Source organism: Pituophis catenifer, unplaced genomic scaffold, assembly GCF_029215685.1.
Source record: "Pituophis catenifer annectens isolate HBS135680 unplaced genomic scaffold, rPitCat1.0.hap2 SCAF_1, whole genome shotgun sequence".
In the NCBI taxonomy this organism is placed as follows: Eukaryota; Metazoa; Chordata; class Lepidosauria; order Squamata; family Colubridae; genus Pituophis; species Pituophis catenifer.
This window is the reverse complement of record NW_027256881.1, coordinates 149,177,072-149,202,909: the sequence shown is the minus strand read 5'-3', so window position 1 is coordinate 149,202,909 and position 25,838 is coordinate 149,177,072. Positions and strand designations below refer to the sequence as shown.

The following is a 25,838-nucleotide window of genomic DNA, read 5'->3' as shown; positions in this document are numbered from 1 at the left end:
TTTCAACAAAAAGTGAGAATTGCCTTCTTTGAATGAACTGATATAGTCCAATTTCATGCAGAATTTGACCAATTACAATGCACACACTTAGTTATTCAGTATAAGAAACTGTCACTCATGTATGATGCCTATGTTTACATGATTCATAATTGTGGGCAAATTGTTTTGTATGAACCCTAGACATGAATAAGACTCTACACATGCAAAACTAAGAGATGTATTTTATAAGAAACTAGCCATCTGTCAAATTTAAAGCCTACAAATATAATTCCAGCTTTTGGGGGTCTCTAGTAGTGTATACAAGGGGCAATATGATGCACACCAACAGAATTCTTGGGACCTTCTCAAGTACCAAACTGATTCTAAATCAAGCCAATATGGATCAGTCATCAAATGATATCTATAAAGTAGTAGTAGCTTGCTCAGGGTACATAAATCCTACCTTGAATTTGAGAGACAGCATGGCAGGATTTCAAAAGCTGTTTGTACAAAAATAATAACATCAAAGTTGAGCAACACAATGAAGCAAATAAAATGAATGAAAAGTGAAATGACAACAACATATAAATGCAAGAAAAAGGTTATTATGTTCTAGTCTAGTCTGTTGCTGGCTTTCTCTACTTTCACCTTATTTTCAAAATGAAAGAAAGAGAAATGCATCAAATCTATACCTATATTCAAGGTACAGATTTCTAGTGCAATTCGCTAATTTTTGTTTGAGCTTGATAAAGTTGAGTTAAATGAGAGGAGAAAAAATTAACCAAACCAGTAAATAGTTTTTGAGTATGTCAGTAATGAAGGAAATGATGTGGAAATAATTTTCAGAATTATAGCAGAAATGATAAAGTTATGAAAAGCAGTTAATGCATCATACCCATCTACATAGCTATACAGTGGTACCTCAGTACTCAATATTAATTGGTTCCAGGAGGAGCGATGAATACCAAAAGCGACGAGTACCAAACAAATTTTTCCCATAAGGAATAATGTAGTGAGTCGCAAGGCAGCCGACACTGAGTTCTAGCTTGTGCATTGAGTACCAAACAAACGACGAGTACCAGGACAAAGTTTTTATATCAAAATGCATTGAGTATCAAATTCAATGAGTTTCAAAGTAGTTGAATACCAAGGTACCACTGTATCATCTTTGAGTCACAGTTAATTTCTAACAGCTACCTGGACACATCTACGCAGTTATGAAGTTTTCTAGATAACATTTTTGGAAATGATTTTTCATTTCCTTCTTCCCAAAACTGAAAGAGAGTGATTGGCCTAAGGCAGCAGTCCCTATCCTTTGTGGTTTGGCGGCCTGGCTGGCGAGGTGGAGAGATGGGAACTGGGCCTCGTGAGCGGTGGATCAGCATGCACACACGTGTGTGCAGCTTGACTCGTGCCAGTTGAGTTGCATGTGTCATGCAAGTACACTGGCCTGCCGGTTGTGTGAGTTGAGTTGAGCTGCGCGTGCATGCGCAGTGGCCCGCTGTTCATGCAGCCAGGTTGCAAATAGGCCATGGCTCAGTAGTGGGCTGTGGCCCACAGGTCGGAGACTGCTGGCCTAAGGTCACACAGATGTTTTTGTGCCTTAACTAAGACTAAAATTCAGGTTTCCCTGCTGCTAGTCCAGCCCCATAACATTATACCAAATGAGCACATGCTCATTCACTCTGCCCTCTCTACATGTAATAGAATATGACAGAAGATACAATTATTGCTCAATAAATAACTTACATAGAACCTAGAGTAATTTCTAAAAATTCTGATTTTAGACAAACCTACAATGTTTTTATGTCCTAACTTAAGAAAGAATGGTTTATTCACACCATATTGAATTCAACAAGAGGATAAAACTGATCTTTATCTGTCCTTGTTCACTTAGTATGGTTTTCACAATAACTGAACTTAAAAACACCATTTTTTCTATAACAAAACTTACATTTAATTTTTTTACAATTGTTTTTTTTTAAAAAAAGTAGGCAATCTGTATGTCCCAGATGTTCTAGCCTAAAATTCTGGTCATCCCTTGCCATTATCCATATTAACTGGGACTCTGAAATCCATAAACACCTGAAGAGCAGCAGGCTGCTTCTCCTTTGTCTGTCATAGTAGCAATAGTAGAAGCAGCAGTGAAGATGCTTATACATTGGCTTTGCTTCCACTAAGGGAGTATCGCATATGTCAGAGTGGATATTGAAAGAGATTGTGGTGAAACGACTTCAGTTCTGTCTAAATGTCTGCTTTGCATAAGATGAGCTTCCAGTAATACAGCACGTCTCTTTTAGTTTCCCCATTTCAGTAAGCAGCTACTGGGGTCCTTTCATTACCTCTCAAAATGCCATTGGGACACAAAATGACATCCTAATAAGCACAGCTCAAAACTGCTCTTTTAGGCTACAGCTAACATAATGTTTTGGAGCGAAACTTAAACATGCCTGCTTGGAATTTGGAGCGGGGGTGGGAAAAGGGATGTGGTGGCTCAGCGGCTAAGATGCTGAGCTTGTCGATCAGAAGGTCGGCAGTTCAGGGGTTCAAATGCCTAGCACCGAGTAACGGAGTGAGCTCCCATTACTTGTCCCAACTTCTGCCCACCTAGCAGTTCGAAAGCACATATAAAATGCAAGTAGAAAAATAGGGACCATTTTGGTGGGAAGGTAACAGCACTCCATGCACCTTCAGCATTTAGTCATGCCAGCCACATGACCACAGAGACATCTTCAGACAGTGCTGGCTCTTTGGCTTAGAAACTGAGATGAGCACCGCCCCTAGAGCCAGAAACGACTAGCACGCAGGTACGGGGGAACCTTTACCTTTATCTTTATTCTTAGTGCTGGTTCATATATTGGCATGGTCTATAGCAGGGCTGGCAAACTCTTGACCCATGGGCCGGATGTGTCACGCACTGGCCAGGTCCACACCCGGTTTAGCGAAGGAGAAAAAAGATACATCAAGTGACGCTGCCGTGACAACCTGAGTTTGACACCCCTGGTCTATAGATTATAAATGATGCACAGGGCACTTGTCAGTCTTGGTCTGATACTCATTTGAACCAAATAAGTCATAAGTTCCTTGCCTCAAATAAATCAATAACCAGATAACAAGCCACATCTCCCAGATTCCCTTTCCTTTTACAGTCAGGTGTTGGTTACCTGCTCATTTTGTTTCTCCAAAATTTCTAGATGCTCAAGTTGGACTTTCTTCAACTGATCCATTTCCTTTGATTGCTTCATTGCCAACTGTAAGCCAAACCAGAAAGGGGGAAAATGAAATAACCACATTCTTTTGGGTTACATGGGTTTTTCAAATAGTTCTCCCCAAAATATTGCTTTCCGAAAGAACTCTTGCCGTGTGGCAAGAGTTTGCTTCACTCGCGTGTGGTGCTTCTGCACATGTGCAGAGCATCCATGATGACCTCTGGGTGGGTGGGCAGAGCCTCCCGTCACTGCCGCTACCAGTTCACCCAAACTGGAGCGAACTGGTAGAAACCCACCACTGATTAGCATCCATTCAATTCCACAGACCATCTTAATTCTTTGTACTGATAGAATGACCCAAAGGAAAAATCCGATTCTTATAAAGACTTCAATGTTCCTCCAGGACTGTGACATCAGGGCAGGGTGCAATGTACCTGAACTGCCTACCCCACTGGGCTTATGTTGCTTTCTGACAAGGGCAATAAAGGACTCAGTCATGTCACTGCATAAGCTACAAATGTCCCACATCATCAAACATACAAAACACAGTCCCATGGAAAACATAGCGAATAGAACATGATTATTTGATCAACCCATTTATTTGTGTCCTCATAATACCCTAAATCATAAACCAAGCATACAGGTTGCGTTCATGCAGTCCGCTAGGTTATTTTTCAGTATAATTAACATTCCAAAAGCTAAACTGGAAGAATAATAAGAAAATGATGTCTGAACATTGGGTTGATGGGGAGAAGAATTTTGAGTTTCCATAGTTTTCTTTTCGTACCAATAAATTTTTGGGTAAAAATTAAGTATAATAAACCAACCACTTGATTGACAAATACAAACAGTGTAACTAGATTCATCATTTACTTATTGGATAAGGAGGGGTGTTATCTATATAAACTATCCTCTTCCACCTTCTAAAATATTTGTGACACGAAAAAGAGCAACAAAGAAATTCTTGTACTGAATTTGGTGTCTTCAGCTTTTAATCTGTAAGAAGTTCGAGTTTCATTAGGAAAATGTTTAAAATATGCCCCAAAACAGGATGCATATAGATGAGATTACTGGGACTGGATTCAAACCAATTCTGCTATTCCACATGCAATTATCTACAACAGAGATCATTTGTTTCAGCCATCCTTCTGAGACATTCCTATTCAGATACTTTCAATTACAGTGTTCTCAGGGAAATCAACAGCAACAAAGAAGTCTGTTCTGTTCATCCCTTGATACAAATTTAACCAATGTGCTTTTTCTGAACATATCCATAAATCAAAATTCAAGTTGATACCTGTATATTTCTGAATTTCACAATGTGAAATATCTTCACAATTACCTAATGAAGAGTATAAAATATAGAACACATATATATATTATATTTAGGGAAGGATTTTGTAAATTAGGAAAGAACTTAGAGAAAGGCAGATACTGATAAAATGCAAATGAATATCCAGCAGAACCAGGGCAGAAAAGATGGACAGATTATCTGCCTTCAGACTTCAGATAGTCACAGATAACCTTTTCTGTCCTAGTGTGGACCAAAGCCCTCAAATATTCCTTTTTCCAAGTCACGATTTCTAAAAATGCTTTATGGTTTTTATTTCATGAGCAGTTCCTATTTCCACTATGCCTTCTGTCTTTCAATCTACTCAGTTTCATCAGGTTTTGGAAAACAGTTCACCAATTAAATAGTATTTCAGATGATTAACTACTCACCCGTTTTCTTTCTTCCAGAAACTTCTTTGTGTTACTGCTATTCAGCTCCCTCACACGCCTATGAATGATATATTTACTACTGTAGTGTCTAGTTGTATTACACATCAAAATGTCACTGAGAAAAATGCTAAGAGCCCTCCTCCTCCTCCTCCTGGACTTCAGTCACAGACCAGTATAAAATATATCAAATTACACTTATTCCAGAAATAAAAAGTTAAGGTTTAGAATAAGTGACTGTTAACAAAAATATAGGTACTATTAATAGATAACTAATACGCTTTCTAACTGTAAGATCTAATAATAAGAATTATATATTTATTGGTATTACAACTATAAATAACAGATATTGCAATATAGTACAGAAAATAGAACAACTATAAAATAAGTGAAATGAAACAAATAAGACTAAAAATAACAGACCAAACTATATAGGCTACAAAAGGGAATAAACCAATAATTTATATCATTAATATTAAACTGTAGATTTGGTTTCTTTAGTTAAATCTGAAATTAATCATGTTAGAAGAGAGGAAAAAACACCCAACAGACATAAATAGCAAGCAATGAAATGAAGTAGAATCCAAGGCTGAAATACAGACAGTGCTGGCAAATTAAATCTAAGCATAGAAGTCAACCTTTATTCCTGATAGCCCCAGGTGTCACAGACAAATGTTGTCACTTTATATGTCTAATCTGGGTTTAAAGCTGATAAAAGGAAATTGACATGAAAGATATGGAAAAATGTTATGAATAAAGAATATGTGCCAATAGCTCAAAAAATCTAGAAAAATATCGATATAGATATTTAGAGCACCACTGAATTTACCCTATATTATTTAATGCCATTTAAATGGACCAAAAGAAGGGACACTGGTTATTAATTTTTTTTAAAGTTGGATTTCTAAGTGCACAATAATGGTGATTCTGCTACTCTGCTATGCGGTATGTAAAATTAGGCTAACTTTAATTGCCCACGGTTAATCCACCACCAATCGCAATATATTATTAAATCTGTCTTTTATTTTTATTTTTTTACTATTATTATTGTTGTTTTAATACTTCTATTTGCTGGTCTGTGACCGAAATAAAGATTGATTGGTTGATTTGATTCTGTTAAAGCCTTTTTGTTCATTAATATCTCACAATATTTGATTGATTGATTGATTGATTGATTGAATTTATATTGCCATTTATTCGCCCATGGCGACTCAAGGCGGCTTACAGAATATAAAACCACATTTAAAACAATTATAACTAACAAAAAGAATCAAATAACTTAATACATTACAATGTAAAAAAATCACCCCACCTCCCACCCCCGCCCCGGTGACAGCAGATCACACAAGCCATTTAATGGGCTCCATCCCACTCTAGGTTCCCCAGACCCACTGGCAGAACCAGGTGTTCAGCATTCCCTACCTCCCCACTCTGATGGGTTGGGTAGATGTGACCAGCAAGAGACGGTCCCTCAGATAACCTTAATTTTAATGGATCTTTGGCTTTTGCATCTCCAAGGAATGCAGTATGAAATGTAGAAAGATCACGATTTGTATTCCAGTGAAGTGTTAGAGTAATAGTGCTTATGCAAAATTTAGGAGGCTAAACCTTCATTACACAGGCATGCTTTGCAAAATCCGAGTTTCTAAAGAAAGGGGGGAGGGAATCAGCAGGTTATGCTGAAAGATTCTGATAATCGTAGAAATGGCTCATTTCTCCAGTACCTAAACTCAGAGCACAAAATACCTATCTGTGAATCTGCCTAGCAACAAGTCATTGTATAAAATTGAGTGAGGCAAAGAAAGGAGTTGCTTCTGTTTCTGGATCCCATTTCTCTCAATGCCTTAGCTAGGGCTTTAGGTAGATCTAGTTGAGAGGGTTCAAGTGAGAAAGTGCATGTGGAAATGGGGAAATGGAGCTAGTTATGCTTAAGGAAATCAGTAAATCTCTCTTGGGCCTCTGATTTCACTCTGGTACCGTATCTTTATTTAAAAACCTATCTTTAAGAACCCATGTATCTGTTCATAGGGTGAATGCATGCCTCCTCCTGTTCTTTCTGCCTTATATAGTTCTAGGAATCGACTGTATGACTGTTCTTCCTTTTCCAGCTGCACTATATCAAGGGCAATGAGAAATCCAGTGACCCTTAAAAGTGGAAGATAAAAGGGAGAGACCAGGACACTCATTTCCGCACAGGTCAATGTATCTGTATGTAAATGGAGCAAATAAAAATCCAAGTCTCTTGTAACAATGGCCTGCCTAAGGTTAGCCCATAACTCTTTATTATTAGCATTTAGCAAGAGCTTTGTATGAACTTGTCCATTATAATAAACTTTTCTGAAATAATAGATCAGGGGATAGAAGTGGAAGTTTTGTGCCATGAAGGACTTGAATTGAATTACCAAGGAAGCCTTGGTTAGAACAGAATATGGTCCAAATCATACCATGCAATGAAATGAGTCGGACAATGGTGCACGGACTTTAAACTCTTCGTAACATATTTCTGAATGCATGTAGTTGAATCTTGAAAAGTGGTCAATTACAAGGTCTGGAAAAAGAAACTTGAGGGAAGCAAGGAAATGCTAATTTCATTGCCTAAGATTCTTATCATATATCTGGCTTGACAATCAGCCACCATACATATTAACTGAGATCTTGTTTTTCTCAGTTCTAGCCCTTTTATAGTCAAAATATCATCAATCCCACCCAAGAGGAAGTGAATACAACATTTGGAAGAATTCCAGTATTTGCAAAAGTACATAAACTTTAGAAATACAGGAAGGCTCCTCTCTCTCCAGGACAAAATAGCCCCTAATTCCTTCAGCCAAATATTTATTGGAATGTCACATTACATTTTTGAGGTGGGTTCCAACCAGGGGTGAAATGCTCCCGGTTCGGACCGGCTCGGGTGAGTAGGTAGTGATGGCAGCGGGCAATTCGGAGAACCGGTAGCAAAAATCCCTGCACCCGCCCCCCATGCCCAGCTGAGCCACGCGATCACTAGAGCCTTTTTTTCTTTTAAATGGCTCTGACGAGCCAAGTTCTGACAATCTCAACTGAGTTGCCTGCTAATCGGTAGCAAAAATCCCTCCCCCTCCTCCCCTCACCTTGCTTACCTTAGCTGCTGGTCGCAACGCCTTGCTGTAATACCTGCAATCCATTGCATTAGCAAGCAACTGAATCTCCCTGCCTGCAATCAAGCAGGCAGGGAGTTGTGGACTTCAACTCCCAGAATTCCTCAGCCAGCAAAGCAAAGCTGGCTGAGGAATTCTGGGAATTGAAGTCTATAAGTCTTAAAGTTGCCAAGGTTGGAGATCCCTGTTCTATTGGGTAAGTTTTTTTTCCCCTTTGGGAGCTTTAAAAAAATAGTTAATTGGGGTTTTTTTTAGTTGTTCTTTTTTTAGACCTAGACATTTAAAGTTTAGGAAGTTTTAAATTTAGCTGCTTTTATATAAAAATAAAAATAAATAAAAATAAAATAATATTTGTGCAGCTTTCTGAGATTTAGTGTGTTTCTGTAGTGTTTCACTCTAACTACACAAACACACAAAATCTCACAAAGCTCTATGTGGAATTTTGTGTGTGTAAAGTATGAAAGTTGGTTTTTTGGGCTTTTTGTGGCTGTGTGAGGTTCCTGCTTGTTGCAGGGGCCATTTTGGGTCTAGCACAGCTGCTTTTACATTGTGGGTGAGCCAGTTGTGTTGTGTTGTGTTGTGTGTGTGTAAAATGTGAAAGTTGGTTTTTTGGGCTTTTTGTGGCTGTGTGAGGTTCCTGCTTGTTGCAGGGGCCATTTTGGGTCTAGCACAGCTGCTTTTATACTGTGGATGAGCCAGTTGTGTTGTGTTGTGTTTTGTAGGTTAAAAAGGAGCAAAGAAGTGACATTGACTTGGCCACGCCCACCTGACCAACAAGCCACGCCCTCCCAGTCACCTTACCACCAAGCCCCGCCCACTAATTAAGCCACGCCCACAGAACCGGTAGCAAAAAAATTTAGATTTCACCCCTGGTTCCAACTGTATTAAGTAATAATGATTTGCTGGGAAGGCAAGTTATTCCACTCACATTAAACACAGTAGCCCATGAATCTTCCTGAAGAAAACTTATTCTATAATCAACAATGTAATATGTACCTTTCTCTTTCAGCTTTGTTTTTGATAGATTTATCTTGGCTTATGGCTTTACTGTTTTCCATTGAAATTTTTGCTTGGTTGGCACGCATTTCTTTACTTTCTCTAAAAAAAAGGAAAAAAGAAAAATTATGGCATTTAAATTTCAATTTTAAATGTTCTAGACTGAGGAGTATATTCAGTGGTGGGATTCATATAATTTAACAACCGGTTCTCTGTCCTAATAACTGGCTGGGTGGGCCTGGCCATGGTGGGCATGGCCAGGAGGTGTGACAGGAGGTGTGACTCGTCCCCCCGCTCCCCGTTTTGGGCTTAGTAGGCCTCCCTGCAGTCTCCTGGGAGTGAAAGCGGTCTGTGGGGGGGGGGGGCGCCGCACCTCCCTGTGCCCCGTTTTAAGCCTAGTAGGCCTCTCTGAAGCCTCCTGGGAGCAAAAATGGGGCACATGGGGACTCCTGGAAGGGGCAGGGCCAGCCAGCAATTTAACTACCAGTTCACCCGAACCAGCCCGAACCGGCTGAATCCCACCACTGAGTATATTCTCTTTGCTTTGATCTGCCAGTCATCAAGATTATACAACCAACATTAGATTATTCTCAGGACTATCAGAGAAATGGCTGCACTTTTTAAAACAATGGCCAGCTGACTTTTTTTTTTTTTAATTAGGTGAGCCTGGATGGTGATGGGAAATACTTTCATCTCCTACACTCCGACATTAGGCTAAATTCAACCATTTCCAAGTGAACAAATAATAGAATAAGAGTATACTGTTATACTGACCTGTCATGGGAAAGCTTCAGTTGTTGTGTCTGTTGTTCATGCACATTAATTAACAGCTTTTTCAGTAGTTCACACTGCTGGCTGAGGTGCAGATCACGCATTTCTTGCTCTTCTGCACTGTGGGTGTTGATCATCTCAGACCATTCTTTGGTGTGCTGTGCCACAATTTCCTTCACCTTTGTGGGAGAAAAGTTGGATCAGTCTTTTCTACTCATGATCTTTAAAGTGGATAATGCAGGAGGCACTTCTAGATCCATGTTTTCTGTTGACCCAGAATTTTGGGATTATACTAAGCTCTGTGTTCCCTGCACTTTTCCCTCTTTGCCCATGTGGTAGAAATTCAGAAACTCTAGTCAACCCTGGCTAATAGACCGCCAATGCCCAGTCAATCCTTGGAAAAAATAAGTGGCTGCAACATAAGTGGCTGAAAAGTAAAACATTATGTTACAAAGCTATTAACAATGCTTGAACCATAGAAAATATCTCCCCAAACACTGATTGGCTGTAGCATTAACCCACATCCAGCCAATGTGGAAGGAGTACTGATATAAGGAAGTCAGCTCCTAGTAGAGGGGCTCAAAGGATACTACAAACTCTTCCCCCAGATTCCCTCTCCCCCCACACTAGTACTTTGAAGTTGAGATCTTGTCCTCTACTGTCCCCCCATTACAAGGTGGAGGCCTACATTCCTGTGTCTCATGTGCTACCTGAGGAAGGTTTTGTCAAATTATAGATGGGCAGTTCTGCCTTATAACCACCAGGCAGATAAAGTGGTACACAACCACTACCTTTTGGTTAGATAAATTGGGTACCAACAGCCTTCAGCCTCACCCTCCACTGAAAGTTAGAAGAAGAGCAACTGCAGTTCATTATCCAGTTCAATGTGATGGAATATAGTATGGAGGTGAATTCCCAGAGGGAGGAGACATATTCCAGAGAAGAGGCAACTCAGTACATATATTATGTATGAGAGAAAGGGGATGAAGACAGCCCCTAGGTCACAGAGTGTATTGTAGATGGAGATACTTGAGTGCTCAGAGTGCCAAGATTTTGTCCATAGGTGTGAAACAATAAATTCTTCAGCTTAGAAGAATCATGATGTGTCATTCTTGGTTTTGGGGCTGACATTAAAAATTATTCCATCCAATATGGCTCTACCATTATCAGAAACTTAGGAATCATTTCAACTGTTTCTATAATCCATCTCATAAACCACCCAAACTCACAGCAATAGCAGCACTGAAAACAGGTGAACCGAACTCAGCCCTAGGCAATATGTTCCAAAGCCATTACTGACTGGCTTGTCTATTATACTCCCATCAATTCTTCTCCCAGCATGTCAACAAACCATTTCCCTCTAATGGCAATGGTTGTGGCTGTAGCAAAGGCAACAGTCACAGTTCTAATGACAAGAACAAACAATCATCCACTGGGGTCATATCTCCTGCCTTCCAGTTTGTGTTTCAGTCTTCACATCACATGGGAACCCTAACCGGAGCCCTCCAATGATGTTGCTGGCCCCTTTCTGCTTACAAACTTGGAATAGCCTTCTGCCTCAATTGCCTTTCCCTACTCTGCTTTTTACTTGTTTTTAAACGTGGATCCTTAACCAGTTTGCTCTGCAATGTACCACCCCAAGAGTTTTTTCCTCTTCCCCTTGCTTTTATATTTATTTTATTTTTTTCTTCCAGCAATAACTTTTTTTGATACTTCTGTTGTTGTGCAGAGTTCTTTCTATTGATTTATCTTTTCTCAATTTCAACCACCACTGAGTTCACCCAGATCTTTTCTAAGCAGTTCCTCAGGGCATTTCCACCTAATCTTGTTTCTGTTCTTAATCTTAATCCTTTTTTTGTGTGCCTTCTTCCCCTCCCCCAAATCAAAAGTATATTAGATATACAAAAGTATGCATCTGGAAAAATTAGGGAAAACGTTAAAATAGAGCATGCCATTCTGGCCCTTTTAATGGAACATGGAATATTTTAGACCAGTATTTTTTCAAACTTGGTAACTTTAAGAAATGTGGACTTCAACTCCCGGAATTCCCCAGCCATCAAGTTTGAAAGACACTGTTTTAGATTGTGCTATATTGAACTCCAAGTTTAAGTAAACAGATCTATGAGCATAAAGAAAATATTTGTTTATAAATGGTGGTCCTTGACCAGCATAGCATGAATCTGTGCTGTCAGATCTAACAATAGGGAATTTCAGCTGTGTGGACTAAATAATTTTACCACCAGTCTAATCTTCAGTAAGGAAAAAAATCATATTTTTACTTGTTGTCTTGCCCTCTCCCTTTGTTTTTCAAAGTAGTCCAAAGAACCTGCAGTCTTTTTTTTTCTTATTTTCTGGAGAACAAAACATATTTCTGACTTCTAGAAATGACTCTCACTATATGACAGTCACGTACTGAAATGCGTTGTTAAATGGGCTTCTTCTGCTCTTACCTTTGATTTATGATCAGATGTTAACATTTGAACTTTACTTTCTGTTTCTTTTTTCATCTCAAGACAATTATTTCCTCTAAACACAAACAAAACAGAAGTATTTCAAGTAAGCATTTCAAATTAAATTGTTCAAATAAACCTCAAAAGATGAACCAAAACTTGAAAAAAAAATGTTTAGAAATGCAACTTGGGTCTGTCGCCATTGCTGGAGGTTTTCAAGAAAAGACTGGACAATCATTTGTCTGTGGTAGGATAAGGACCCTGCCTTTGTTGGGGGTTGGACTAGAATATCTCCAAGGTCCCTTCCGGCTATATGATTCTTTTCTCATCATCTATTTATTCCCCAGTGTCATCCCTCCATCTGAAATGTGAAACCATTCTGCATTTAGTTAATCTTGATGAAAAAAGAAAGAAAAATGACAATCTGCCCAGGACAAATGGCTATTTAGGTCTTTCTCACTTTTTCCCGTTAGACCAGATTGTAGAACTGTGTTTCTCAATGAATTTTGAAGAGATAGGTTACTCAGCAGGGAATCCCAAAGTTGCTTTTTCCAAAAGGCAACTGGACTTTCAGAACTAAAGAAGCTTCCTGGATGAGAATCAAAAGGTTTTCAAGAAAAAAAAAATCCAAGAAAGACTATTGCTTTTTGGAAAAAGCATCTTTGGGACAACCATAACTTGGATGTTTGAGAATCTCCATAGATACTCAGCAGGGAATTTCAGAAATGTTAATAAACGTATGTCCCAGGTTTGAAATCAGTGGTGGATTGCTATCGGTTTGCCCAGATTGGGCGAACTGATAGCGGCGGCAGGAGGCTCCACCCATGCTCCTGGAGGCTTCTGCGCATGTGCAGAAGTGTCGTGTGAGCACACAAGCGTGCATCTACCCACAAGCGAACCGGTAGCAACGGGTTTTGAAACCCCGCCCCTGATTGAAATCCAGCCATTTCCAATGACAGGTTCTGGAGAACCGGTAGTGGAAATTTTGAGTAGTTCGGAGAACCGGCAAATACCACCTCTGGCTGGCCCCAGAGTGGGGTGGGAATGGAGATTTTGCAATATCCTTCCCCCAGGAGTGGGGAGGGAATGGGGATTTTGCAGTATCCTTCCCCTGGAGTGGGGTGGAAATGGAGATTTTGCAGTATCCTTCCCCTGCCATGCCCACCAAGCCACGCCCACAGAACCGGTAGTAAAAAAAAAATGAATTTCATCACTGGTATGTCCACCTTTCCATTCCAATATATTGATACAAGTACCATTTGGGAATTAACTATGGTTTAGATCAAAATGGGCATAATGTAGATACTGCTAGGCCAGAACTGTTTTTGTCCCTCTCCTGTGGCCATGGGGGAGTGAGAGGGCTGAAACTAAGAAGAATATCTGGAGGGAAACCATCCTATATTTAAATAGGATTTATCATAACAATCCTAGAATGTGCCTAGCACCGCATTTTTAAGTAGTCCTTGATTTACAACCATTCATTTAGCAACTATTTGAAGTTACAAGGCACTGAAAAAAACGTAATTTGCAACAGTTCCTCACACTTTAAACTGTCATGGCATCCCCACAGTCATATGATCAACATTGAAGCACTTGGCAACTGGTGTATTTGGGATGGCTTTAGCATCCCGTGGCCATGTGATCATCATTTGCAACCTTCCCACCTGGCATCTGGCAAACAAAATCAGTGGGGGAAACCAGATTTGCTTAACAACTACACAATTCATTTAAAAAATCACGATGCAGTGATTTGCTTAACAATGTAGCAAAAAAGCTCATAAAATAAGGTGAGATTCATGTAGAAACAGCCTCGCTTAGCAACAGAAATACTGGTCCCAATTGTGGGAGTAAGTTGAGGCTATCTGTACATGTATTAATAAGCATCCATATTTAATTTAACAGCTTTCACCCCATAATGTGTAGTTCTGGGAGAAGCAGCTATTTTAGATTTATTGTGAGATATTCTGTATGGTGAGATATGGCGTAGATGTATTGTGGCAGCAGTGATGATGATAATGATGGTGATGTATGATCCAAATCTTGAGAGGATGTTGAGATGTTGACTATCGCAAGATCCTCACCTTGTATCTTACAAAATCCCAAGGAGCAATATTAAAATCACGCCTTGATCTTATTGTATTTCAGCAATTTAATTTTAAAGCTGCTGACTGCCCACCACAGCTTTACTCATTTTATTAGTCTAGTGTTTCATCTACCAGAAAGAATCCAGGCAAATCATGCTAATTTTGATGAGAAGCATTCAGTTTATAGTGTACACACATAAAAGTGTTGATTGTAATAGCAGATTTTTGTTTTTCAATTAACATTCAGATGTTGACCTGATCAGTTAACCTGGTTAGACCAATGAAGCTGACATGAAAAACACACTATCCATTGACAACCGCACTTCATACTGTATTCCATAGGTTTTAAATACATCCTCAGAACTATTTGCAGAGTCAACATATATATCCGTGATGGCGAACCTATGGCACGCGTGCCACAGGTGGCACGCAGAGCCCTTTCTGCCGGCACGCCAGCCGTAGCCCCAGCCCAGGTCCACCGCACATGCGCGCACCTCCCATCAGCCAGCTGGTCTTCCGGTCTCTGCTGCGCATGCACGGAAGCAGAGCGTTCCCCAATCTCTGCAGATTCTACCCTCTGCAGATGCCTCTCGGGGGCAGGAAAGCAGGAGAAAACTAACACGCAATGCGGGGAGAAACTGCAAAGATCTGAGGAGTACTGGAAGGCAGGAGGCACTCGATGGGGGAGGAACTTTGGAGATCGTGGAAGGCAGAAGAAAGCTATGATTCGATGGGGGAGGAACTTTGGAGATCATGGAAGGCAGAAGAAAGCTATGATTCTATGGGGGAGGAACTTTGGAGATCGTGGAAGGCAGAAGAAAGCTAGGATTCGATGGGGGAGGAACTTTGGAGATCATGGAAGGCAGGAGGCAGCTCTTTAGCACAGCTAAAGCACAGCTCTTCAGTCAGATCTCTCCCCCCTACATGTGCGGCTCTTTTAAACAGGGAAAGAAGACAGGCAAGAGAATGAACACGTGTAGCAGGAAGCTCTGGAGTTGCCCGATCATCAGCCAAGCTCATCAGAATTAGAGCCATCCCAAACCCCACAGCCCACTAGCGAGGCAGAAGAAGGGAAAAGCCTCTCTCTTTTCAGTTTCCCATCGGGCTGGCTCCGCCAAAGGCTGCCTCCCAATCTCGGAGCCAGTTCCCTCCTAAAGTTTCAAGGGCCACCACATGATTTCCATGAACTTGAGCTGAGCAGAATTGTGGGGCAGAGCGAATGTGGCGGCTCCTATTTTTCCCAGCTGCCGAGTGCTCATTTAGAGAAGAGGAGCTGGGGAAACAGGCAAGGCATGGTGGCGGCGGCAGGCAGGTGTCGGGGAAGCGCTGAGGGCAGCATATGCATTTTTGGGCTTTCCACTTAGGTGGCGATAGGTGCAGCATATCAGCATATGCAGCATATGCATCTCTGGGCTTTCCACTTAGGTGGCGATAGGTGCAGCATATCAGCATATGCAGCATATGCATCTTTGGGCTTTCCACTTAGGTGGCGATAGGTGCAGCATATCAGCATATGCAGCATATGCATCTTTGGGCTTTCCACTTAGGTGGTGATAGGTGCAACCTGTCCCTGTCCACCACCTGCTTGACCTGCAGCTCCCAGTGGGAAGGAGCCCAGGCAAGCCTCGTGTTCAGAGCTTCCTCGGGGGCAGTCTCGGCCCTGCCATCTTGGCAGCGCCATGCGCCAGGTGGGGAACAGCTGTCTCACCAGGGAACGGGCCGGTACCTAGTTGTCCTCTGGTAAGAGGTATGCCGGCCCACTTGGAAAAAGTGGTGGGGTGCATTGGGGAGGCACGCATGCTCAGTGTGGGCGCATGTGTAGAGGGAGCGTGGGGGGTGTCGTGCACGCATGCGTAAATGGGAGCGTGCATTGCATTATGGGTTCCGGCAAGTGGGAGCGCAACAGCGCTCGCTCGCTCAGACTTTTGGCACGCAATGCCAAAAAGGTTCGCCATCACTGATATATATATTCAGAACCAAAATACACCTGATGAGATATGAGGAAAACAGACATATGAGCAAATATGTACCAGCTTTTATTATGACTAACTTGGGTCTTTTGTTAGCTTTCATGTGATAAGGATCTAAATATTCCATTGAGGTCAGTGTAATGATTTTGTAGATTACTATTAATTATTAATTCCCCCCCCCCCCACTTTTCCCCTTAAAAGAATGTGTCATTTTTAAATCTCTTAATCTGAACCGAATACACAAGCCTTCCTTGGGGATTCTCGCACTTAGAATGACATGTCTAAAGTGCAAGGGTACTTTGATCTGTCTCTTGGGGTATTAAGAATGGAACTAAATTTTTCTTTCCTGCTGTCAAAAAATGTTGCTTTTTAAACAAGGCCATACCCTTTTTTCTTGATCGCCTTCTCAAGGAGTTTCTCATAAGATAGCTTCTCTTTGTCATACTGGGCTACCATTTTGTCAACTTGTGTGCAGTGTAATTTCTGCATGACACTGTGCTCCTGCAGTGGAGGGGGGGAAAAAAGGCATATTAAGCTACAGTCTGCATATCAAAGAATTTAGATTTTTGTGTTTTAGCAGAAGAGGACAGAGAAAGAAAAACAAAATCCCCCAAACCCTCACTATAGCATCTTTTAAAAGATTTCAAAATGGCACAAGCATCTTTTTATTCTATCATGCTCCTAAATCAGCAAAGTCTCCTGAATTGGACTGTTATCCGAAGCAACTCCTTTCCCTAATTGCCTTGGCATACCTTCCCTTCTTTCTCTTCCTCTGTCCAGGTAGTTGCACCTTTCAGAATTCACAACAGTTGCTAAGCAACCAAGGCTATTGTGTAAATAGTAAATGCAAAACAAGTGTTTTTCTTTTTTCAACTCCTAAGTTGTTTTTATTGCCTGGGAAATGAAACATCGTTCCAATAAAACCTCTTTATACCTTCCTTTGACATTTCAGAAATTTAAACATTGCTGGACAATGGTATCAATATGTCAAACTAGGAATGGGCCAACTTGCCACAGCCCAACTCACCATGGGACAACTCGCTGCGGGACAATTTAGCAATTCTATTTAATTATTTAAGATAAATAAAAAAATATTTTTATTTTTGCCGTTCACATGTCATTCTGTCCCTCCTTTTGCATCCTTTCTTTAATGATTCTATTCCACCATTTCTTTGATATTAGTGTAACTCTTGTCCCGCAGTGAGTTGTCCTGTAGCTAGGTGGCCGTGGCAAGTTGTCCCACAGAGAGTTGGCCATGGTAAGTTGGCCATGATGAGTTAGCCGTAGCAAATTGTCATAGACCCTGTCCAACTATTTGTCCCATAATCTTGAATAAACACACATAGGATGGCACTGAAAAGGGATACTGAAAAGAACCCAGCTAGAAGGGAATGAATTCTCTCTCTTTCTCCCTCCCTCCCTCCCTCTCTCTCTCCATATATATATATATGTATGCATGTATATGTATATGTATGTTGCATTCTGATTTGAAGCACCAACAATGTACGAAATATTCAAAGGTTGGAATGCCCATTTTTACTTCTTCTAGATTGAAACAAAATGCTGTATGTAAGTTTCAAACAGGATAATATACATGTAGCCCAAGGACAATATATATATATATATATATTATTTATTTATTACATTTTGCTTTCAATATAGCTTTTAGTGTTCCCTGGGCAGCAGGGACAACATAGTGCAGTATGGTCGAAAAGGCTAAAATGTGGAGGAGCTGAAATGGAGGTGAGCAGAGCAGGGTAGGAGAAATGTGAGGTCCTCACCTAACAACAGTGCAGTCCTGGCCTGGCCTAACAACTGCACACCAGGACTACCAAAAGTGCTGTTGGTACATGGTGTGGACACGTAATGTTTCACCTAATGACTGCTTCATTTAGCAATGAAAATTCTAGTAGCACTTATGGCTGTTAAGCAAAGAGTACCTGTGCTGCTATGGGGTTGGGCTTTCAAGATGCAAATGCAATAGCCTGGGGAATTTTGTAGGCAGAGAAGTATATTTATATTGGCCATGAGCAGTGCAAAGAATTAATCCACTGCTCCTGTTTATTTGTGGAGTTCAGTGCTCTAGGTAGCAGTGGCAGCAAACTAGGCTGCTGAACGTTAGTTAAAGGATGCTTTCATTGCCCACCCTAGGGATTTTAAAATGTTTTTAATTTTTTTAAAAAAATAGATATCTTCACCCAAATAAATGATAGACAGCTCCCAGAGTGGACTGTTAATCCAGCTACTTCTGTGTTTCTAAGATGAAAAATAAGGGAAGGCAGGATAGGTCTCAAATTCCCAACTGCAAAAACCTTAAAACAGATTGATTATTGAATTGGAATATGGGGTGCTATAAGAATGTTCACAATAGGACTTTTTAATGCTGAGTTTGGAGCAAAATGGTCCCTCCCCCTCATTTCATGTCTCTAGAAAGCATCCTGATATTCCTAGGCAAATTTTAAAATTTCTAATTCTTTTTGAAAAAGGAAGAACAAAATATTTTTTACTCTGGGCTAATGGATGCTGAAGAGTTACACACATATACTGTCAGTGCTTGTATTCGAAATGAATTCCTGATTCAGAACTTTTGAAATGTTATGCATGCCTTTTGCACTAGGCTACTGTTGGTCGCTCTCAAGTTATGTAATTACAAATCAAATATTTTTGGTTAAATATCTAATCATCACTAGCTTAGCCTAAGGGCCAGAGAAATAGAAGTCATGTACTGCTTCTTAATTTTTTTCTGGAGAACAGAGTAATGTTCCATAGAGTGATGCTATCTATGAAAACAGAAACATATTTAAGAACCAATGGCATACATTATTTTAATATATGCTTTTGCAAAGACTCATACTCCATTTTAAATTTTAAGTACCCCAGCTCTGAAGAGAGAAAGCAAAAGATACCCTACCTTGGCATGCCTCTTCTTCAAAGCAGTCAGCTCTTTCTGCTGTTTTTTCAAATGTTTTATATATGCCTGTTCCCCATAAAAAAAAATTGTTTTAAAAACAGCTAAATCAGAAAGGCTTGAAAACAGCTGTCTTGATTTCAAAATTGACTCTGCACAATGTGTAAAGCCAAAATTTTTGAAAACATGATTTAGTTAAGCCACAATGGCTAGATTTTCAGAAAGTGTTCAATCACACACTCGGGACAGTAAGATGGGCAGCATATAAATTAAATAAATAAATGAACAAAGAAAGAAACCAAAACCAAGAAATCACATTATAGCTTTGAATGATGTGGAAATCAAATCAAAACTCAATACGACTTTTAAGAGGTTTAAAAATCAGGTTGCCATCTTTGAGTAATGTGCAGAGATTTCATATAAATTCCTGTGCGCTCCGACTTAATGATAATGGAAACTGTTCTTTTCTCCCTTGCTATTTTACAGTCATTTTAGAATACGCTCCATAATGTGGGAGAAAAGCAAAGTGTCAGGCACCAGATCCTAACAGCTCTTAACCACTACTTCCATACAGTTTAAAAGGCTTCCCTAGAGTAAAATGAAAACCTTAATGGATTGAAGGCCAAGAAAAATGAAATCTTATTCTTAATTAATTATTTAATAAGGACATTTGGATTTTCAACCGCAAAGGAAAACATCAAAAAACAAATCATTCTCAAACAAGAGACAGCTAAACTGAAGCATAGATTTACCTTCATCTGTTTTAAATCTTCTATCTTGATTTGAGGAATAAGATCTATACCTTAAAAAATAGAGAGGAAAAACAAGAGAATGAGCATATTTTCAGGATTGTTACTTACTTCAATGTCACTTTATTGAATTATATACACTTGCTGAAAAGATATCCAGATTATTACAAAAGAGGATAAATATTTTCCCTTAACGCTTCATAGATACTCTGACTACCAATCAGGAGAAATATGATATAGCGAGTAATCCGAATGCAGTAGTAGTCTTCTAGATGTTTGCTTACCTTTCTTAATTTCGGTACCAGGTCCTGTACTGGAAATGGGATTTGATCTGACTTCAGAGCTAGTTTGAGGAGTAACATTTGCTTTAGCATTATTAATTTTCCCCTTCTTATCGTTCTTTGATGTGTCATTTGGAACATCAGCTATGTCACTCTGTAAAAAATAAGGCCTTTTAAAAAGGATACCATGGGCAAATCTGGAAGGGCCAGTATGAAAAATTGCAAGCAGTCAAAGAAACTGAGGTCTAAATCAAGTGCCGAAGGGCAGGATGCAAGAAGTCCCAAAAGTACAACTGGGAAAGGTAAAACAGCAATTAGAATCAAAGGAGACTAATCAGAGGAACAGCCGGGCAAAATCTCTTATTATGTGGTAGCGTATGTATGTCTGTTCCTAAAGTTCGTGGTGTAATATTATATAAATTAATAGAATTCTCAGGAGCTTGAATGGGGTCCTCATGAACTTAAAATTAGTATTGCCTATGTAGAAACACCCCCTCCCAATCTGTTTTAAAGGAATGCTGAAAAACCAAGATTGTGCATAACTACTAATTAAATATGATTAGAGTGTGTGCCTGTGTCTGTGTGTCTCTCCCCCCCCCCCTCTCTCTGTGTAGAGGGAATGGAAATCTGAAAAAGGCCAGCCAGCAATAACAGGACCATTGGATACTAAAAAAAAAAAAGTGACCATTTTCCTTGTTCACATTTATTATTAGCATGCTTTCCATTTTAATTCAAAAGCTTATGGACTTAATATTCAAAGAGTCTGAAATGACTCATATTGCTAAGCACAGAGATAGGCAACTTTTTATACTTAGTGGCTTAACTACTTCTAAGTTAACATTTTGGCAGCCATGGTCATGGTAGCAATGCAATGAACTCAGTTTCGGTGAAGGGTTGAATATATTGCTATTAGCATGTTAAGCCTCTTAGTGACTTAATATGTTTGCTGTGCTTAATTTCTTCTTGGAAAAGCATATTGAAATTTGCTGCCAATTTTGGTGGTACAGTTTTGTGAGAGACTTTGGGGTCATAATGGGTTTTCTAGACTGTTTACAAGCAGATGTTTTTTAGTCTAAACCCTGAATCACAAACTTACCATTTCATCTTAAGAGGCAAAACCTATTATTTATTTATTTATTTATTTATTTATTTATTTATTTATTTATTTATTTATTTATTTATTTATTATTTATTTATTTATTTATTTATTATTTATTTATTTATTTATTTATTTATTTATTTATTTATTTATTTATTTATTTATTTATTTATTTATTTATTTATTTATTTATTTATTTATTTATTTATTTATTTAGACCTAGATGTGTCCCAATTCCAACTGACTTGGGTGGTTTGTACTGCTGAGTGACAGTACAAAAGCAAAACAATAAATACATATGTAAAACAAAAAGCGTAAAACAGTAATGACATATCTGATCATCAATAAAGCATCAGGTACCCAACAAAGGGCTCCAACATCCTAAATGACTGCAGACGAAGAGATTGGAAATTATTTGATAGCATTTTTGAAAACTATTTTTATTTTAAGGCACAAGCTTTTGTGCACAGCAGCTCCCTTCATCAGAGTGGCGTGACTGAAATAGGATTAAATTACATAGGGATGCAGAGGAGTAGTGAGAGGGAAGACATGGTAATAATGCAGATGAAGGTTCTATGGAGGACAGATTATAAGCGCCTTATCAGTTCATGCTTGTAACGTGTAAGAGCAAACTGTGTTTGTTCTGAACATCTGAAAGCATGAATTCTATGAAGGTGAACTGTCTCACATCTGATTGAGGGGTTTGGTGGTAGTGGTGGTAGTTCCCAAATTGCTACATTGAGATGTGTCCTGGAAAGCTAAAAAACTCTGCTATAACCCTTAACTTGTTCTGAGTCCTGATTTAAATTTGCATCTCTTATACAAAGTCTCTCCTGTCTATGTAGAATCCAAAGTGGTACTGCTGGGACACAATGGCATAAACTAGATTAGAGGAAGAGAATCAGAATTTTGCCTCCAGCCATCTTCTTTGAAACTTACCTTCTACACTCCTGATAATATAAATAATGTTTAATTTTAGCCATGGCGAAGGCACAAAAAAGTCAACCAACGTTGTCTATCATTCTAATCTTTTAAATATTCTGCTAAAAGAGGCTCCTGGAAAAAAAAAATGCAAATCAATTCCATATCCAAGGTTAATTACTCCTTACCGTTTCAATTCCCATAGCTCTCATCTGGTCTGCTCTTTTCTCCATGACAGATAAAAATTTCTTTGGATCTGACAAGGCATCCACAATATCTAAAAAGGAATTTAAATAAGTAGTCAAGATATTTTCAACTTCAGATCCCTTTAAAGCCCGTCACATAATTCCTACCAACGGCTCTGCTTAATTTTATCATGCATTATTGTCTCCCTAATCGTGAGAAGTGATAAAATGGGAAGTCTTATAAATTTAAGAGATGCAGAAGCATAAGGCCTGTAACAGGTTCCATCAGCTTAAGAGAAAAAGTATGAAAAAAGTAATGTGATTGTACATGCATGCACACACATAGCTCTTTTTTTATGCTAGAGAGGCAAGATTTTGTTCCGAGCACTACTATATATACATGTTTATGTGTGTGCATGTGAATGTATGTGTGAGAGCATACATGTACACCTCCCCCAAACCGTGCTTTTTTCATATGTGGAAAGACAAAACATTGCCTTTGCATGATAAAGCAATGCTTTTCCCTACATCGCCATATATATCAGGGAATTATGTACTTTACTGGACCTCCCTCTGATGTTTCATCTCTAGTGGCTTTGTAAAATATTCTCGTTTCCCAAAAACTTCACACAAAACCTCTTACTACAAATGCGTGTACCATTTTGCAATAATTCCAGAAATATACTCAATATTTTACAGACTATTCAAATCTTACTTCAATACATACAATCACAACATTATAGATAGAAGTAAAACAAAACTATTTGGATTTTTTTGGGGGCAGAAGAGGCTCCATTCTGTTTAATATCATCCCATTGTGTTGTTGTCCAACCAAAACATCTGGAAACCCCTCCCCCTTTGCACTTTGCTTGCTAAAATAGCTACCTTGAAGAATTAGGCATAGGGGAGATGGGGTAGAGATTTGTTTTTCCTCATTAAGTTCACCGTTAGTAAGAGACAAGGTCAAATGAGTGTTTTCAAACTTAGCCTTGATGGCTATTATACTAACCTATTCTGGATCTTTGGACTTGGAGAAAGAATGAGATTTTAAAAAATGTTTGAGGGTCAGAGAAATGGATAGACCATTCATTTTCATTTTTCCAGAGGGATGAAAAATTCCCCAACAATTTTTCAAGGACAAGAGTTCCCTATATTGGTGACATTCATATCGTTACTTAAAAAAAAAGCCAGGATATGTCTTTCCTTGGTTTAATGAAATATGGGAAGCCCTGAAGATCACCAAACAGGATTTTATCAGTTGTCTTAATGCCATCTGATAATGATAATCTTTCCAATTGCATATCAAATTGGGACCAATTGTAACTTTCAAAGGAATGCATTCCTTAGCTTAGAAGCATCATTCATTCAATCAATCAATTTGTATGGCCACCCATCTCAAACAAATAGCAAAATAGCAATATAGGCAAATTCTGTTTCCCACATGCCAAAAAACTAATGGGAAGCATGCCTCTTAGAAAGGGCACTTTCAGAGACCTATCTTTCATTTCCAACTTTAATCTACTAAAAAGGCTTAACCTGCACTCATTTCAATGGAACTGGGGAAAAAAATGTGATAAGTTCCCAGATTCATTGCAAACTTTTCCCATTATTTTCAGCACATGCCTAAGAAATATTCAAGATTCTTGGATGGTTAGGTAATTATATTTGTGGGGGCAAGAGCTACAGTAACTGCAGGAAAAATATAAAGCAGATGGAACTACATCGTATTTTAGGCTGAGCTAAGATACTCTGCTGGAAAGTTGGGGAGGATGACAGAGGGTGTGCATGAGTATGAATTTTTAAAACATGTTAAGCTTATTTTAATACTTGCATAAAGTTTCTGTAAGCTTCCCACTTCAATAGGTGGGAATGCATTATCCATTTTTGTCAGCCTGGCTGAAAGGCATAAAAAGTGGGCTGAAGATTGATAGGGCCTAGTTTATTTTATTTATTTGTCAAGAACTTATTAGGTAATACATATAAGTATAAGCATGAATTGAATACATAAAATAAATACAAGTAGAGGAAACATTAAAACAGGGACGGTAGGCACGCTGGTGGTTTTATGCACCATTATGATTTATTTATTATTATGATTTATGAATTGTGCTGTAAAATGTCCATAATCCTTCCCGATTAATTCTCTCCAAATAAAATATATGATTTAAGCATTTACCTCCAAAACCATCAGGCACATAAGTTTTAAGTACAATGTTGCAGAAAACCGTTGGCAGAGACAATGGCTTGTTGCCTTCATTTCGAAGGGAAATGTGTCGATAGCCTGCCTGAAGCCCATCCAGCGGCAATATCCTTTGACCAATCAATTTATTGTTGTCGTCATAAACTGCTATCCTCAAGACTGCAAGATCTGGTAGAATCACCTAAGAAACCCCAGAATAAAGGTGGTTATTCAGGCTCATCAGACAGCACATTCCTGCCTTGTAATCGTTGGAAGAAATCCCCATCTGGAACCAGGTTGCCTCAAAGGGATGTTTGATTACATATTTACAATATTATTAGGCTTTCTTGAACGATGTCTTAGGTGGCACTATGTGTTGTTACACAGAATGTATTAGTAGTGGATATTGATTTCTGCCTCTAAAAATAGCCAATCAACGTTATTTAATTCTGTTAGTTTATTTTTCTTTCTAAAAATGAAAACTCCAGAAATTTAGAAGAATAAAAATTAATAGCAAGTGATTAGAATAAATGAATCTTCAAAGGATGGAGGTTATTCAGTACTATTTTAGTAGCACAGAGTTGCTTTCTCCAAAGAGGTTCCCATTCCAAAATATCTACATTTTTACTAGCTATGCAATTCATCTGTGTCATGCACAGAAATACAATCTTCGATGGCCAAAAACATTTTTTTTTTCTTATATCGCCTTAGCAGGCAAACAAAGTCTGAAGGATTCTCATGCAGGAAAGAGATAATGTTCCAATAGAAGAGAATATGTATAATTCAAGGTTGAACTATGGAGTCCTTGGTGCTCTCTGAACTTGGTTGTTAGCTTGCAGACATTTTATACCCAACTAAGTAATATAACAGCACGAAGGGTCTCGGGTTTGCTCCTTATTTATATAGTAGCAGGGGGAAACACAAAGACCAGAATATATTCTCTAGCAGCCAATATGCAGATAAGCAGGGAATAATACCAGGTAGGGGGCTGCGGTGGCGCAGAATACAGTACTGCAGGTTACTTCTCTGACTACTGTTTGCCTGCAGTTTAGCAGTTCGAATTTCACCAGGCTCAAGTTTGTCTCAGCCTTCCATCCTTCCGAGGTTGGTAAAATGAGAATACAGATTATTGAGGGCAATATGCTGACTCTGTAAAATCACTTAGAGAAGGCTGTAAAGCACTGTGAAGCGGCATATACAGTAA

The 25,838-nt window shown here is 39.1% G+C and overlaps 1 protein-coding gene across 1 annotated transcript in view; it reads right to left on the bottom strand.

The window, feature by feature from the left end:
• Window positions 1-25,838, bottom strand: part of PLCB4 (phospholipase C beta 4) — a 148,374-nt gene that overhangs the window by 3,065 nt on the left and 119,471 nt on the right. The window contains exons 26-37 of the mRNA XM_070956301.1: window positions 24,632-24,836; window positions 22,459-22,547; window positions 20,254-20,404; window positions 19,973-20,022; window positions 19,224-19,289; window positions 16,698-16,813; window positions 12,259-12,334; window positions 9,812-9,987; window positions 9,038-9,139; window positions 4,911-4,968; window positions 3,144-3,230; window positions 443-479 (exon numbers count right to left, since the gene is read on the bottom strand). Of these exons, the coding sequence (XP_070812402.1) occupies window positions 443-479; window positions 3,144-3,230; window positions 4,911-4,968; window positions 9,038-9,139; window positions 9,812-9,987; window positions 12,259-12,334; window positions 16,698-16,813; window positions 19,224-19,289; window positions 19,973-20,022; window positions 20,254-20,404; window positions 22,459-22,547; window positions 24,632-24,836 (1,213 nt within the window). The remainder of the gene's footprint in view (window positions 1-442; window positions 480-3,143; window positions 3,231-4,910; window positions 4,969-9,037; window positions 9,140-9,811; window positions 9,988-12,258; window positions 12,335-16,697; window positions 16,814-19,223; window positions 19,290-19,972; window positions 20,023-20,253; window positions 20,405-22,458; window positions 22,548-24,631; window positions 24,837-25,838) is intronic.